Source organism: Salminus brasiliensis, chromosome 7 (assembly GCF_030463535.1).
Source record: "Salminus brasiliensis chromosome 7, fSalBra1.hap2, whole genome shotgun sequence".
Lineage (NCBI taxonomy): Eukaryota > Metazoa > Chordata > Actinopteri > Characiformes > Bryconidae > Salminus > Salminus brasiliensis.
The window spans coordinates 702,078-717,291 of NC_132884.1; the positions used below are offsets into that span (position 1 = coordinate 702,078).

General features: G+C 42.4%; 1 protein-coding gene across 1 annotated transcript; it reads left to right on the forward strand.

Moving 5' to 3' along the window:
• The first annotated feature begins 592 nt into the window (after positions 1 to 592).
• Positions 593 to 12,865, forward strand: LOC140559336 (uncharacterized). The gene is made up of 9 exons (XM_072682815.1): positions 593 to 674; positions 1,984 to 2,111; positions 5,366 to 5,441; positions 5,645 to 5,968; positions 6,159 to 6,455; positions 7,505 to 7,639; positions 8,784 to 8,816; positions 9,327 to 9,368; positions 10,489 to 12,865. Exons 1-9 carry the CDS (start codon positions 593 to 595, stop codon positions 10,536 to 10,538), a joined length of 1,167 nt encoding a protein of 388 aa, XP_072538916.1. The 3' UTR covers positions 10,539 to 12,865.
• Positions 12,866 to 15,214: the final 2,349 nt, after the last annotated feature.

The window sequence follows — 15,214 nt, forward strand, 5'->3', positions numbered from 1 at the left end:
TATGTAGGAATTCAATGTTTGTTTGTTTTTTTTATTATTAAAACATATTTCCATTGGTTACATTTTTTTTTACGTACCAACAAAGGTTCTTTAATACAATGATGCTTTATTGGGCAAATGTGAAAAGATAAAGGGTTAAATAGTTGATATGAAAGAACCCCTGAAGAACCGCTCGTTTAAATCACTGGCCACTATTAGAAACCCCAGTCCTGTGCTCCTGCTCGCTGGCCACTTTATTAGAAACCCTGTTCATAAAGGCTGTTTTTGGTTACAGTTTCTTTAAGACTGAGAGGTGTATGTAAATGAGCTTGTTTATTATTGGCTGACCTGTTTTGTACTTTAACCACAGAAGCATCAACACTCCTTAATGACTAAAGCACTGGTTTCTGTGACGTCACAAAAACGCAAGTAACTTCGAACTGGTTTTGCAGCGTAGTTCCCATGAATGGACTGGAAAACTACCATGAGCAGTGTAGTTTACAGAGCAGCCATGCTGGTCCACCAGTATAACCCACTTGACCAAACTCAAGCCAACCAATATGAACAAGCTGCTTGACCGGTATGACCACCTTAACCAAACGGGTCAACCAGCATGATCATCATGACCAGCTATATCAGTCTAGTCCACCAGTATGCCCAGCTCGACAAACAGCTTGGTCAAGTTGGTCATGCTGGTAGACCAGCTAGTCCATCAACCCAAATGGAAGCATGCTCTGCTATGATGGACCAGTTAAACCAGTATATTTCCACCTGGATGATCACCTTTTTAACCACCATGACCACCAAAACCAGTAAGAGCTGGTCTTGATCTGGAAATTTACACAGGGGCTGCTTTAATGGTTATTTCAGATATCAACTATACATGATCAATAACAATAATAATAATAATCAGACTGGTCATATTACAGGATGACATGTCCTTACAGTATTTTGAACTAATCATGTTAGCCTACAATTGATTTACTTTATGCTCTTATCAATAATTCCATTTAGTAATCGTTCCAATTAAGGATCTCCACAGTGGATTTTAACAGGTAGAAATTGTAATGATAGAAATCCCCACTGTAAATCTGTATAAGTCTATTACTAGACAAAATTGTAAATAAATATAAGTATATGTTTAAATATCTGAAACTGAACATATCTGAATGCATGTTATGATGAGTTGAATCTAAAATGAAATATGATATTAAATTATGATTTGTAGCAGAATGTATTTATGGGTTTGTGGGCCTTAGTTTTACTATGTTTTGACCTGGTATGTTATTATACTGCCTTCATAACCATGTGTTTATTATTACACACGTTTTATATTTAATACAGAACAGCCTGAGCTGTAAATCAGCATTTCTACTAAAATGGGGGAGCTGGGGCTGTTCTCCGTCCCCGGGTGAGCTGGAGGGGTGAGCTGGTGTGGTGAGCTGGAGGGGAGAGCTGGAGGGGTGAGCTGGAGGGGAGAGCTGGTGTGGTGAGCTGGTGTGGTGAGCTGGAGGGGAGAGCTGGAGGGGTGAGCTGGTGTGGAGAGCTGGAGGGGAGAGCTGGAGGGGTGAGCTGGTGTGGAGAGCTGGTGTGGTGAGCTGGAGGGGAGAGCTGGAGGGGTGAGCTGGAGGGGAGAGCTGGTGTGGTGAGCTGGAGGGGAGAGCTGGAGGGGTGAGCTGGTGTGGAGAGCTGGTGTGGAGAGCTGGTGTGGTGAGCTGGTGTGGAGAGCTGGAGGGGTGAGCTGGAGGGGTGAGCTGGAGGGGAGAGCTGGAGGGGTGAGCTGGAGGGGAGAGCTGGTGTGGAGAGCTGGAGGGGAGAGCTGGAGGGGAGAGCTGGTGTGGTGAGCTGGTGTGGTGAGCTGGTGTGGAGAGCTGGTGTGGTGAGCTGGTGTGGTGAGCTGGAGGTGTGAGCTGGAGGGGAGAGCTGGTGTGGAGAGCTGGTGTGGTGAGCTGGAGGGGAGAGCTGGTGTGGTGAGCAGGTGTGGAGAGCTGGTGTGGTGAGCAGATCCGGGTATCGGGTTGGGGGAGGGGCTGAGGGGAGGGGGAGGAGTCACGCTGCTGTCGCTCTTAACTGAAAGCGAAAGTCTGCAGCTCATTCCTGCTGGAGCGGCGCTGCCTGAGGAGCTTGTGACTGTAAGTAGTGAAGTTTCAGCCTGGGGTTGAACTCTGTTCTCTCTGTTTACGCTCATTAAATCGTCCTGGGACTTTTGCTGTAGCTTCGTTTCTCAAACCAGCGAATAGTCCGACCTCCTTTCCCCGCAGCGCCACACGCGGCCAGCGCTCAGCCGAGCCCCGCAGAGCCCCGCAGAGCCTTCACCACTGCCCCCTGTAGTCTGCTCGCCGCAGCGGGGCCCGAGGGCTCGGGTTCTGCCCTGCTTAGTCCTGTATTAGTCCTGTATTAGTCCTGTATTAGTCCTGTAGTGAAGCAGCAGGTAAGGGAAGTGCTGCTCTCAGTTCAGGAAGTTCAGGAGAATTCAACCAAAACAAGGAACCAAACTGATCCACTGATCCATAACCTTCATCCAGTAAAGCTCTGAGCAGCTGTAATGGAATAAGTGTAAAACTTTACAGCTGCTCAGTTCTGTGTAAAGTGTAAACTAGTAGGAAGCTGAAGCAGCTCCTCAGACTGAACTGTAAAGTCTCACCTCTGAGATTTAGAGAAATTCTGTCAGAATTGTTCATTTCAGACATCAATCATTTTTTACTAGTAATAATATCATCCAGATTAGCTCTGTTACCAGGACGAAGTGTTATTGTAACTAGTCACATTTTAACCTACAATAGATTTACTTAGAGTTTCACTCTCTAATCAATAATTCCATTTATTAACTAGTTAGCTATTAGTTTTACCCCCCAAATATATATATATATACATACATACACATTCAATTACATTTTACATGTCTTTTTTTTAAAATGTAATAATTATTATCAATAATTCTTTTTTTTACCAGCAGAAATTCAATAAAGATATCTATAATTACTGTAACTGTAAACTGTGAACAACTGCTTGTTAAATGTAACAATATTTCAACATATTAAGTGCATTTTGTTTTAAAACCTTTTAAAACATTCATGTATCTACAATTTAGTTTTGTCTAGTAATAATATTATTATTTTTACCCTAATCTCGAATTACAGTGGACATATTGTTACATTTATTGACTAGTTGTTCCCAGTACTTCACTACACTGTACTCTTACTGTATTTGTGAAGCCTGGCACAGAGGCGTGTCTGAGAACCGCAGTGTAGTCCAGGTGTAGACGTGCCTTTGTGCTGCGGCTGTGTTTATGTCTGTCTTGATGAAAGCAGCAGTCATGTGCTCAGACTTACGACCATGTTGTGACTCCACTGCTCTGATGGTCACCAGTTATAACCGAGCAGCTCTGTGTTATAAATGCTGATTTACTGGATCGTAAAACATATGTCGACGAACAGTTGGCACAGCAGTGATGACTAATCCCTTCCCTTCTTATTCATCCCTGTGTTCAGTACAGACAGGGTATTCTGCTGATGCACAGGTCTGGGCAAAAGTCTGTGAACAGAAATAATATGTGTATTAGGTCTGTAGAGGACCTGACTTACTTACACTCACAACATTAACTATACATGCAGTATAGTCTGACCAGGGGCGCACAAACTTTTGCATATGACTGGGCAATATGCAGATCAAACCAAGAATGAAAATAGACTAAAAAAATATGCAAATTATTAATAATGCATTAGGACCCATTGTTTGTTAATAGTAATAACAATAGTTCTTAATATTGATTTTTTTAAATAATAAATTATTGCTGTAAAGTCTGTTAGATATTATTATGACAAATGTATTGTAATTGTATTTTTTTCACCTGGTTTAACTGATTAAACTGCTGAACTACAGCCACTGTAATTCAGACCAGAGCTCCTCGTTATGGAGCTGCTGCACATCGCCGAAATTAAAGAATCAGGAGCCGGAGCAACCCCACCTTTTCACACTGGGACGTTTTAGGGTTTTATCAACACACAGTTTATCATCCAGTCATGCTGAATGAACACTGTGAGGTACACATGTTTATTTCAAGCTGTCAAAATAACATTCAATCAGTGTGGCTTCATATAATAATAATAATAATTAATTAATAAATAAATAAATAAATAAATAAGTGCATGCTGGACAATCGCTATAACTACACACCCATTACTGCTTTCTCTTTGTTGTCTCATTAAACTGTGGTGTATAATAAAAAAATAAATGTAAATACAAGCATTCATTATATTCCCAGATCATCAATGTTTATAAATATTAGCATCATCAGCACATTAGCTTTTAATATGATGAGCACAGGGCCATGTCCTGACTCTGTTTATATGGTTAATGTTCTGAGGACACGTCTGTCTGATTCCAGCTGTCAAACGTTCACATAGAAATGAGCTGGATTGTCCCAGAGAGAGAGTTCTAGATGGAAATCAGTGGATTAATTGCCTTTAATTCAGTTGTTTGCTGTTGTTTGGCTGTAAAACTGCCCCATTATGGCAGCGGTCAAGTTCTGGTCAGGATAGTTTAGTATATAGGGTTAATTTTGCCGGGCCTGTTGTTCTGGTTCTGGTCTTTAATAGAAAAAAAAAATATTTAGTAAAAATGTGTTCTGAAGCTCAGCGCAGTGATGGAACCGTGCTTCTCCTCTTCTCCTCTTCTCCTCTTTGTCCTATCTGTGTCCTTCCCCCGCAGGTATTTTCAGCTGTGGATGTGAGAAAGTTCCCCTTTCACAGAGTCCAAACTACAAAAATGAGGAAGAACACAGACTGGAAATGATCCAGTTCAGTTCAGTTTCATTTCTCTAGACTTTTTACAAAGAATGTTGTCCCAAAGCAGCTTTACAGAGCTCCGGGTTCGAGCCTCTTTTGAACAGCTAGTGGCGACAGTGGCAAGGAAAAACTCAGGGACAGGGACCAAGACTCAAAAGGTGGAACCCGTCCTCCTCGGGTCAATACAGAACATTAATAAAATTTAAAACAGGAATAAAACTAAACTGAATTAAGAGAAAATGAAACAAGATCAAACCAAACAAGATGAAAACATGAGTGAGGTGATAAAGTCCTGCAGTGAGCAGGACAGCGGGCAGGAGGGTGGTGGAGGAACCAGGAAGGAACAGCTGGACAGTGGGCCTCTATTTCTATAGACTATAATAGACTATTCAAATCGACTGCACTACTTGAACTCTATATATCCTGTTATTCAGTAATCCTCTATGAAGCGAATACTCTATAATCAACTAGTTGTTTGAGGTATGTTGTTTGGAGGTTGGCCTTCTGGGGTTCGCAGTGAGGAGCTCTTCTGTGATAGTGGTGATGCATGCAGAGACATTTCATGTGATCTAAAGCCCTGTTCCTAACTTCCCCTGCAGGAGAACATGGCTTCAGCTATTCTTCTGTTCCTGGCCGTGGCGTCTTCATCCCTGTGTTCTGGAGCTCTGACTGATAGTAAGACCTATTTAATTCAGTCTGACTGGTCGGTTTTCTGTTACTGTATGTTACTCTTTTCTTTTAGATAATCACTGGTTTCAGAGCCACAGCATCAGGTCACTGTACTCTGAGGTGGCGGGACGGCCTTTAGAGAAGAAATATTAAAAAGAGTTAAAACGTCAGTTCACGCTGTTCAGTTTTACTGTCTTCTTATCCAACAGGACTGCTCTCAGTGGAATGCCAGCCTGCAGCTGGAGTCGTTGGGCAGAGCATGAAGATCTCCTGCTTATTCAGGACCTCTTTAGGAATAGATCAGGATATTATTATCAATACAGTGTTTGTCTATAAGAACGGTCAAAAAGATCCACTGTTTACAATTAAAAACAGCGGTGGATCTGGAGACCCTCGATTTAGACTTCCATCTGTGAGCGATCCGTCTCTGGAGCTGACCGACACTGCACTCACAGATGAAGGAGAGTACCTGTACATGCTTTCAACCAATCGTGGCATCATTAAAGACGGAGTGTTCAGGATCAGCGTCACAGGTAAGAGTTACGCTTCATTTCTGTGTGCTCCAAAATGACTAAAAAGAATAAAATCTTCAACTTTAAGAAAGGTGATTCTGGAGGAACCTTTTTATCAGTTTATTAAATGGTATGAATCGGTACCAGTGCGGCTCTAGTTTTAAGGGCACTCCTCAGTACTCATGTGTGTACTGCTTTCCTTTCTGTTCAGCCAAATACAGCCAACCAACCATGAAATCCTGGCCAGAAAAGATTGTGGAAGGTCAGGGCGCCAACCTTTACTGCAACGTTAGTGGTGGCTATCCAGCAGGGGTCATTCACTGGTTTGACCAAGTCGACACTGACTGGACGAAGAGTGCCACACTGACGATCAAAGAGGGTGAGGACAAACTGCTGCAGATGTCCAGCAAACTGTCCTTCACCAAGTTTGACTTGAGCTGGGCGCCCTTCAGGTGTGTGGTCCTCAACAGCAGAAACGTCCAGGAAGGAGAGAGCACGTTCCAGCCTGGTAAATATCCCTGTTTATTTTTAATGGGGCATCAAAATGATAGAGGCCATAGTCGCCCCCTATGCTTTCTGTAGTGTATTACAGTCTGTCAGAATGAGCGTGTGGATCATATGAGCATTATAGAGCATTATAGAGCGCCCCCTACGCTTCCTGTAGTGTATTACAGTCTGTCAGAATGAGCGTCTGGATCATATGATCATTATAGAGCATTATAGAGCGCCCCCTACGCTTCCTGTAGTGTATTACAGCCTGTCAGAATGAGCGTATTGATCAAGCCTGCATTATAGAGCATTATACAGCTCTTTCTCATAATCTGTTGGTTGGATCTCCTGGACTGAGCTGGCTGTGTTTGTGCAATACAGTGACAGCGCAGGGCAGCTCAGATTACAGTCTGGTAAGAAAACAGGAAAATCATGTCCTTGTTTTTTCTGCAGTTCTGAGCTCCAGGCTGTAGTCTTTGCGGTATGAACTAGCATTTATTTATTTTCATCTTTCAACACAGACTCGTCAGTTAAAGTAGGCTTAGTCTGTTACTTTTGGTTCACATGTTTGTTTATTTCTGCATTTCTGCAAGTCATCAGCCCCTGTTTCTGCTGTGGAATTGTATTGTAATAATACTGGCATGTTAAGTTGTAAAGGTAAAGCAGCAGGAGGGTATAGTATATATATATATATATATATATATATATATATATATATATATATATATATAGTTAGCAGTTATTTAAAACCTAAATCATTTATATTTGTATGTATTTATGTATGATGTATGCTAGGTATGTAACAGTACGTGTATTCATACTGAACCATCACAGTCCGGTTCACAGAGAATTCACAGTATGCGCTATTAGGGTAAATACGGTAATTTTATAGGCATGCGTGCGACCTGGAAACCTTCAGCTGTGAGCCGTTGGATTTGTATGATATTGTGGGAACTGTATTGGTAACTGCAGTCAACCGTGGTTTATGTGTACCACTACGCCCCTAATATGTGTATGTATTTGCTGAATTGTTTATCTATTTATTTGTCTCTGTTTACTTCCTTCTAGAGGGTCTACGAGACGCTTCAGTGGAGGACAAGGATAAACAGTTAAGCACGAACATTGTTGCTCCGGTGGTGGTCATTGGCTCGCTCCTCGTTGGGCTCCTGCTGGTGATCTTGCTACGTGGACGATGTGGTCGGCGTAAGTATCTGCAGCAAAGAGACACTCGCTCATTCTGCAATAATGATGCTCAGCATCAAGGAGCAATCAGACCACTGGTAAAAAAAATTATATGATGTCAAAATGGGGTACCGTCCAATCAGCTGCTGAAACCGCACCTGGTCTGCAATTTGGAGGGAAAAGAAAGACAGTGCAGTTTCAAATGTACTGGAGCTTCAGGATGTTCTTGTCTGAGACTCCGGGATTAAGGGCATCTCAGTGATCCATTCCCAGCGAGCCTCAGTGTTCAGATATGAGTCAAATCTCACACCCTGATCGGAGGTAGTCACTGTCAGAGGCTCTGAGGTTCATCACAGTGCCGTACATCGCACACATCCCATACCCTGAGCCCGATAGAAGTCACACCGATCTGCCTCACAGTGCTTTCAGAAGCTCTTCAGAAAGAACGCATGACCTGACCAGTCTGGAGGCAGTGCTTGCGTAAACTGGGACAAGGGCAGATGTTTGAGGGTTTGTGATTCAGAATGAACAGCAGTGCTACTGATCTCAGGCCAAGCCTTAGTGAACTGCTGTTGTCCAGTCTTGGTGAACTGGAAGGCCGTGTAATTTACTTAACATTTGGAGAAAGTTCTTTATGCTGGCGGATCACCAGCTCGGCCCAGAAACCATGGGAAAGCAGAGCAGAGAGGAACAGCTGTAGTGAGCGAACAGCCTGGCCTCTCTGTTCCTGGCCAAAATCACAATCACATCATCAGGACAGAATGCTGTAGTTCAGTTCTGTCATTACACAATACGGGATATTGGGACACCTGCTCATTCATGCTTTCTTCTGAAATCTTGTCGGCTCTCTTGAGTCACCAACATAGGAGAATACTATCAACACCCTAGCAACCACCAAGGATACCATAGAAACCACCTGGTAAGGGAGTTACCTAAGATGTGCAATCACTCCCTTTTATTGAGTTGGATTTAGAGGTGCTTGTGTGTTTTTCTGGAGTAAAGGCTCGCTTTTTCCCTGAGTAAGCAGTTTAAGTACAGTTTGTGTCCCGAATTAAGGAAATTCATATAGACTCTAATTATAGAGACAATTCTTAGGTTTGTGCCACAGATATTTTATACATTTTTACTTCTAATAGTTGGATTGTATTTTTATTTTACATGACAGCGAGCCGAAGACCTTCTACTGTTCCTATTCTGAGTATGTTCCATATCATAATACATATCTGTACATTTTTACAGTACCTTTGACGTTGGGCTTTGGGTGTTTTTTCTGGTTTCTAACATTGTTCGGAATTGCTGCTCTGAAGCCGCTTTAACGTTCTTATCTTCATCTAAAATATTTCTTGTTCCTACTCTTAAATAACACATTTCTTCACTGACCATAATCCTCTGGATACCTGAGAGCAATTATCCGGAAGAATGGATGACAATAGAAGTGCTGTTTGGCGGCATGGTTGTGCAGTTTGGCTTGATAACATGGTGTTTATTTTTCTGCGTGTGTGGGATAGGGGCATGTGGGACATGTGGGACATGTGGGATAACTCATTTCCTGCCCTGGTACTTTCTCTCTGCCTTCGCTCTGACTGACACCCTGTCCACTCTTGCTCTGGAAATTCCAGCTCTGTGGACGAAGCGAAAGTGAAAGCCCTTGCAGTGCCCTCGCAGTGATTGATCAGACTGTTTCTTTTGTTTCTTTTGTTTCTTTTAGGTGGTGTATACACTTCCAATGACATGCCAGATGTGGAAGAAGGTACTTGTCTCTTTATTTTCTTGTTTTCTGCCAATCACGTTGAGAGCCGTTCTGACAGGCCTTCACTAAACTGGTTGTGACACGTTTGATCTGGTAGCTCTTCTTTTATTTTACTGTGCCATCACAGTCAGATTTTATCCCTCCCTCACTGTCTGGTTGTTTTCATCATACCGAGATGTCTGGGTTGCCTTATTGTGACAGTATGAGACGCTGCCACCAGCTGCACAGGAGGGCCGGAAGTTGAGGTTAGGCTAGCCTACATACAAAACTAAAAGAAACACAACCCCCATTAGTGCTGGATACAGATGGAATCTGACCTCCGCCTTTAAGCACACACACACACACACGTGCAGTGTCACAGGTGGGCAGAGAGGGTTAAGGTGCCTTGTTGTCACTGTCGGTGGGTATCGGACTCACAACTCATCAAGCCTGTGATCAGTAACCCAGTTCTCTAACCACTGAGCCTCCAGCAGAGCAGCGCAGCGGCAGGTCATAACATGTCCTTTGTTTATCACCAGCTTCAGACAATAACACAAGACCTTTCACTGTAGAAACTATCGCTGATTCATACTGGATTAAAATCACAGCACAGTTCTTACTGTTAGAGAAATAGAGTAGTCTGCTGCTTCCCGCGTGCATTATCATATATGGGCTTCAGCTGTTTGTGTCCGCAGCTGAAACAGCTGCATTGACTCACAGTGCTTTTACTTTTGATTCCTGTACTTTTCATATTTTGATTTTTACAAGAGCAAAATCAGTTCAGGCTGAAATATTAAACATGTAAACATAATCTAAAATGCATTATTAGTTCAATATGAATGAATTAATTAATTAAAGAGTGTTAGTGGGCACCTAGCTTCATAGAATATTAACATATAATAAAATAATAAGAAAATAATTAAAGCCTGTTATTGTACTGTGGGTGCCTCGACTATAGTCTCCTTAGCAGTATCTAAACATTAGCCAGGTACTCCAGAGGAGTTCCTGAGGCTGAGGCCTAGAGGCCGGACACTCCTCCCTCGCTGTGAGCATTGCACCTCTTCTATCATGTAAAAAACTGTAGAACTCTGTAGTATCTGAAGTGTAACCCCGTCTTAACGTCTTAATATTTTTTTTACAGCCGTAAATCTAAAGCAGCCATTTGGAGAAGCTACTGAAGTGAAAACATGAAGAGCTGAGGACTGAAGAGCTTCAGCAAACCTCAGCGTTTTCTACTGCCACCAAGCTTCTTCTTTCTAACTGTCACTTCCTCACTCCTTCATCACCAAGTGTAAATCCTTCATCCACATACGTGAGCTGGACTGGGATGCTTGAGATGGCAGCTTGCTGCAGTTTGTGGTGATGTTGCCAGAAAGCTCCTTTAATCAAATCAAAAGTAAAAACAGTAGTGGCAAAATGTGGAAAGTCCCAGTGAGTGCTGTGCAGCGTCTTAGAGATTGGAAATACAAGCAGTGAACTATAACCAGGGACAAGGGCATTTCCTCAAGGATGACTGACTGACTGAGTCGACTCTGCACTAGAAAGATTTATGCAATTATAGTCATTCAGAGTGGGGTTTGGTGAGAAACGCTCAGTTCTAGGAAACCTACCCAGTCTGGAGACTAAAGCAGCCTATCATTAAAATGGTGGAGGGATACATGCTGCAGGGTGTAGTGCGGCTACAGAAAGTAGTCCCTAAAGAAAACTGCATTAGTTCAGATTCTCCACTATTTCACCATCATCATCATCATCATCATCATTATTCCATATAAAACTCAGAAGACTCGTGTAGCTGCACTGGTGGGTTTGGATAGGGGATAAATTATGGGCTGTATCTGTGTTGTAGTCATGGCGACCGACGCCTGATTCCGTTCACCTCCACTGTACAGAGATCAGAGTGGGTCAGTTTCTCTACAGTGAAGCTCAGATTCACACTGAACCCCCGACTCTGAATCAGCTCAGCTCTCACTCTCAGATATACTGAGTTATACAGTATATCTATATTATTATAGTATATATTTGAAACAGGAGAATCTACCTAATATTTACTGCGTTGTACTTTTGGAGGGAAAAATGATCTACAGATGATCCACCTTCATTCATTCACCTTTATCATTTTCTACTTTCTAATGTTCTTGCTCTGATGGCTGTTCATATCTCAGTGACTAGTTGATTTTTAGTCAATGAGTGTGTTTTTGTGTTACTTTACAAACATGTGCCGATGAAATCGTTCATATGTACAGAAATGTGTAAATCATTTTGCTAATATGAAAATGTGATTTTGTTGATTAGTTATGATTGATTATGGTTCAGCTGTGCTGTACAGGGGATTTGGTGGGTTTGCAGTGTGTGAGTGTGACTGTGTGAAATATGGAAATTCTATATGTTGTTAGTAAACAAGCCTCCATCCAGAACAGAAAACTTTATTTGGTGCTGATTATCACTTTAGGAGATTTTTCTGGCAACAAGAGTACTTCTTAGGACTTCTTTCCTAATAAACAGGCGAAACATTAAATTCACATGTATTATAAGTGTGGTTTGTGTCGGAGGTGCACTTTGGTTTTACACTGGTAAATAAGTAGGTTTTTACCCAGCTAAGTAGCTAATTTAGCTAATTAAAAAGTAGCTAATTTCCCAAACCTAAGCAGTAAAACAAAAGTGGACATATGTGGGCTTATATGTCGTATATTACATTTCCGTGTGGGATTCTCCGGACTGACCGTGTCTCTCTTTTATTACTTTATTTGGAGTCAGTGGATTTATTCTAACTTTTGCTAACACAGCTGAGCCACTCTTTCAGAGGTTAGCCCAGCCAGAGCAGAGCGCAGTTGGTCGTGGAAGTGAATCTTCATGTCTAAGTTTATTTTCCTCAGAAGTGACCAAATCTCTCATCAGAGAAACGAATGGAATTTTGCTGATGAGAATTTGCAGACAGAAGCCCTTAATGAGCACTGTTCAGGACAGGGGCTCAGTACGGTACAGGCGAGGTCAGTTGGGGGAGGGAGTGTGTCGTGGTGTTCTTGGAAGGACTTCTTCTTGAAAGGAGATTCGTGAGCACCGTCTTTCAATTGCAATGATGAAACATTTTATTCAAAAGTCCAGTGTGGAGAGAGCCTGCTAATGCTCTGTGCCCCTCTGCTTTCTCTCCATGTGTTGTTGCACTATTTCCATATACAGGATGTCACTGTCTAACTCCACAAGGGGTGTAAATCAACCGTCACATACTATATTTGTTCAGTTCATGCTCCTTTTCAAGGCCAACCCATAGGCCTCACCATATAGTCTCTCAACTCCATACCATTCCTTCAGATCTATAAATACCCGCAGAGCTATTGTATATACACTACAAGTGTACTGCATGTTTTTTAAACATTGTGTGGGATTAGTGTAAATACTGTACTCTTGTTTTATTAAAGTGTACGTGTTTGTTCTAGTGGTTCTGTCTTCATGTGGACACACTAAAAGTGTCTCTGATGTAAAGTGTGAATATTAATAAATCAATCAATCAATTCACCTTATCTCTGAAGTCGGCCTGTATTGAGAGTAGCCCTCATTTTCGATGTAGCCGAGTGTTGAACAGGATGAAATAAGCAGTAGAAGATAAAATCAGTTTCAGTAAAAACGGTTATATTTGCATAAATACCAACAGAGAGTTTAATTTAAATAATAAAACCATGTAAAATGTCAGACTAAAGCAATAGTGCAGAAACAGGAAGTAAAAAGTTCCAACACTGGATCAGATAGACAGGCGCGGCTTTGCTGGTGATTAGAGATACGGCGTGTAAAACTGAAACGGGCTGAGCTTTGGTTCCTGTGTTACAGCAGGTTCCTCCAGTTTAGTAAACACTCTCGCTGGTGTGTGATGAGGGCACTGCATCATTCCCATAGTTTTCATTCAGCTCTGATGTATGCCGGTGTGGGACCAGTGAGCTCTTAGTGAACAGAAGCCGGCGTGTTTCCAGATTAAACAGAGGAGTGAGTGAGTGATGGCTGTTGGCTGTTGGCCATTAATGAGAGATTAACCGATGATTTAAGGGTGTGGGCAGGAGTGGATCTCAACACCTCAGCCTGGATAGTGTTAGTAATAGTATCGAGCTGAAGGCCGCTGGTAGCAGCTCTGATTCAGTATGCAGCAGGGTCACACACACACACACACACACACACACACACACACACACTGCTGAGTATTGAAAGATCATTTCTTACTTTAAACTTCTTAGAAGTAGAGAATTAAAGTCCATAAACAGAACGAGTGACTGAGTAAAGGAAGTCCAAAGCCAGTCTGACCGGTACAGAGGAATGACTTCACTCAGTCTTGAGATGGCCTAGTTATTAAACCTTATTTCTCACCTCCTTTGTGGAGTGGAGTCACAGGAGCTGTAAAGATAGATGTAATGTGTTCTAGGATGATCCTGGTCCCAGTCTTTTCTGTCCTGTACTTTTCTTACTGTTGACTGTTTGAGGGCTTGGGCTACTTCGTGAGGAGAGAAAGTGTGAGTGTGAATGTCTACCAGCTGCAAACAGAGCACTGAAGGCTTGACTGGCCTCTGTAATGAGACAGGGGTTGGGAAAGGCACTGAGCTCGTATTGCATGGGTTAACTGCCTTCCAGAACTTGAAGGGTTGTATTCAGGTGTACTGTTGCTAGTGTGTGGTGAATCTCACTGAGAGCTAGACCAGTTAAGAAGGCTTTTGTCCGTGTGTGGCACTAAATCTGTGGTCATGTTTTTTTCCTCATTCTTGTTCCTTTCTTCTGCTGGCCAATCAGAGAGCAGGAGGCGGAGTGTAATACAGCGCTCCATTTGTTTGCCATTATGGTGCAAACCTGGGCCAATGCAGAGCTCTTCTGATGTGGGTGAAAGGTTAATGCAGTGCAGTCATAACGAAACCAAAAGCAGCCGGCCAGACCACGGCGTGATCCTCAGGCGCTTGTTGCCCTTTATCTGGCTTTGGCACAAATATGGGCATGAACCAGCTCGCCACCAAAGACGACAACACAGAAAGCCTGAGGAGCAGGTTGTGGTGAAAGTTGCTAAACTGGCCCTTTGTCCACTCTGAAATTAAGATTACAGCTTTGAAAAATGACAAATCCACCTTAAATCTAGTTCATTTATCTTCTATTGGCCATTATACGTTTGTGTTAAGACTACTGTAGCACTAGTCCAGACGTTTCGGCCTGTTTTAAAGAATTATGCCTCATAAACCTGTAGCTTCATTGTCAGAGAATTTGCTGGAAAGATGAACAAATCTTTCCAGCAAAACATTTTATAGCAATATATGAAAATGTTTAAAACTTAAAACACAGAAATATTCTTACAACCATCTCATAATGAGAATAATTAGCTACATTACCCACACTTTATATGATGTCTCTTGCAAACATCTTATTCTTTGTTGTCAAAATGAGACTAGTGACTTAACTGTCCAATAAAAGGGTGGATGTTCTTGCCACCGTGCCGCTCAGCCCCACAATAGAGCTGCATTCCAGATCAGTTTAAGCTGCTTCAGCAAACAGACTACATCAACTACATCAACTCTACAACATAGCCCGGGTCTTCTACAAGCTTTCAGTGTCAGCAGCTTGACAGAAGGACACTGAGGCTCACTAGAATGCTCTGAACATCTGGACTGGTCCCAAATCACATGACCAATTCAGTCCTTCAAAGATTTCTCCTACTCTAGGTTCCCTAGATATCTTCTCAAACATGTTTCCTTACTGCAAAAACAACAGCTGTCTGGAGTGCCTCCACGGTTTGAATTAAGTGTGTGTGTTGCACCACTCCAGGGGTCTGGAGTTGAGGGTTCAATTCCTGCTCTGCTCTCTGTGAGGAGTTTGGTTCTTCCTGGACTCTTTGGGTGGACATCCTC

Coding starts and splice junctions, on each gene's coding strand:
- LOC140559336 (XM_072682815.1), top strand. CDS start 593: ATGATCATCATGACCAGCTATATCAGTCTAGTCCACCAGTATGCCCAG. Junction 675..1,983: donor TGGTCAAGTTGGTCATGCTG/GTAGACCAGCTA, acceptor TGTGGTGAGCAG/ATCCGGGTATCGGGTTGGGG. Junction 5,969..6,158: donor GTTCAGGATCAGCGTCACAG/GTAAGAGTTACG, acceptor CTTTCTGTTCAG/CCAAATACAGCCAACCAACC.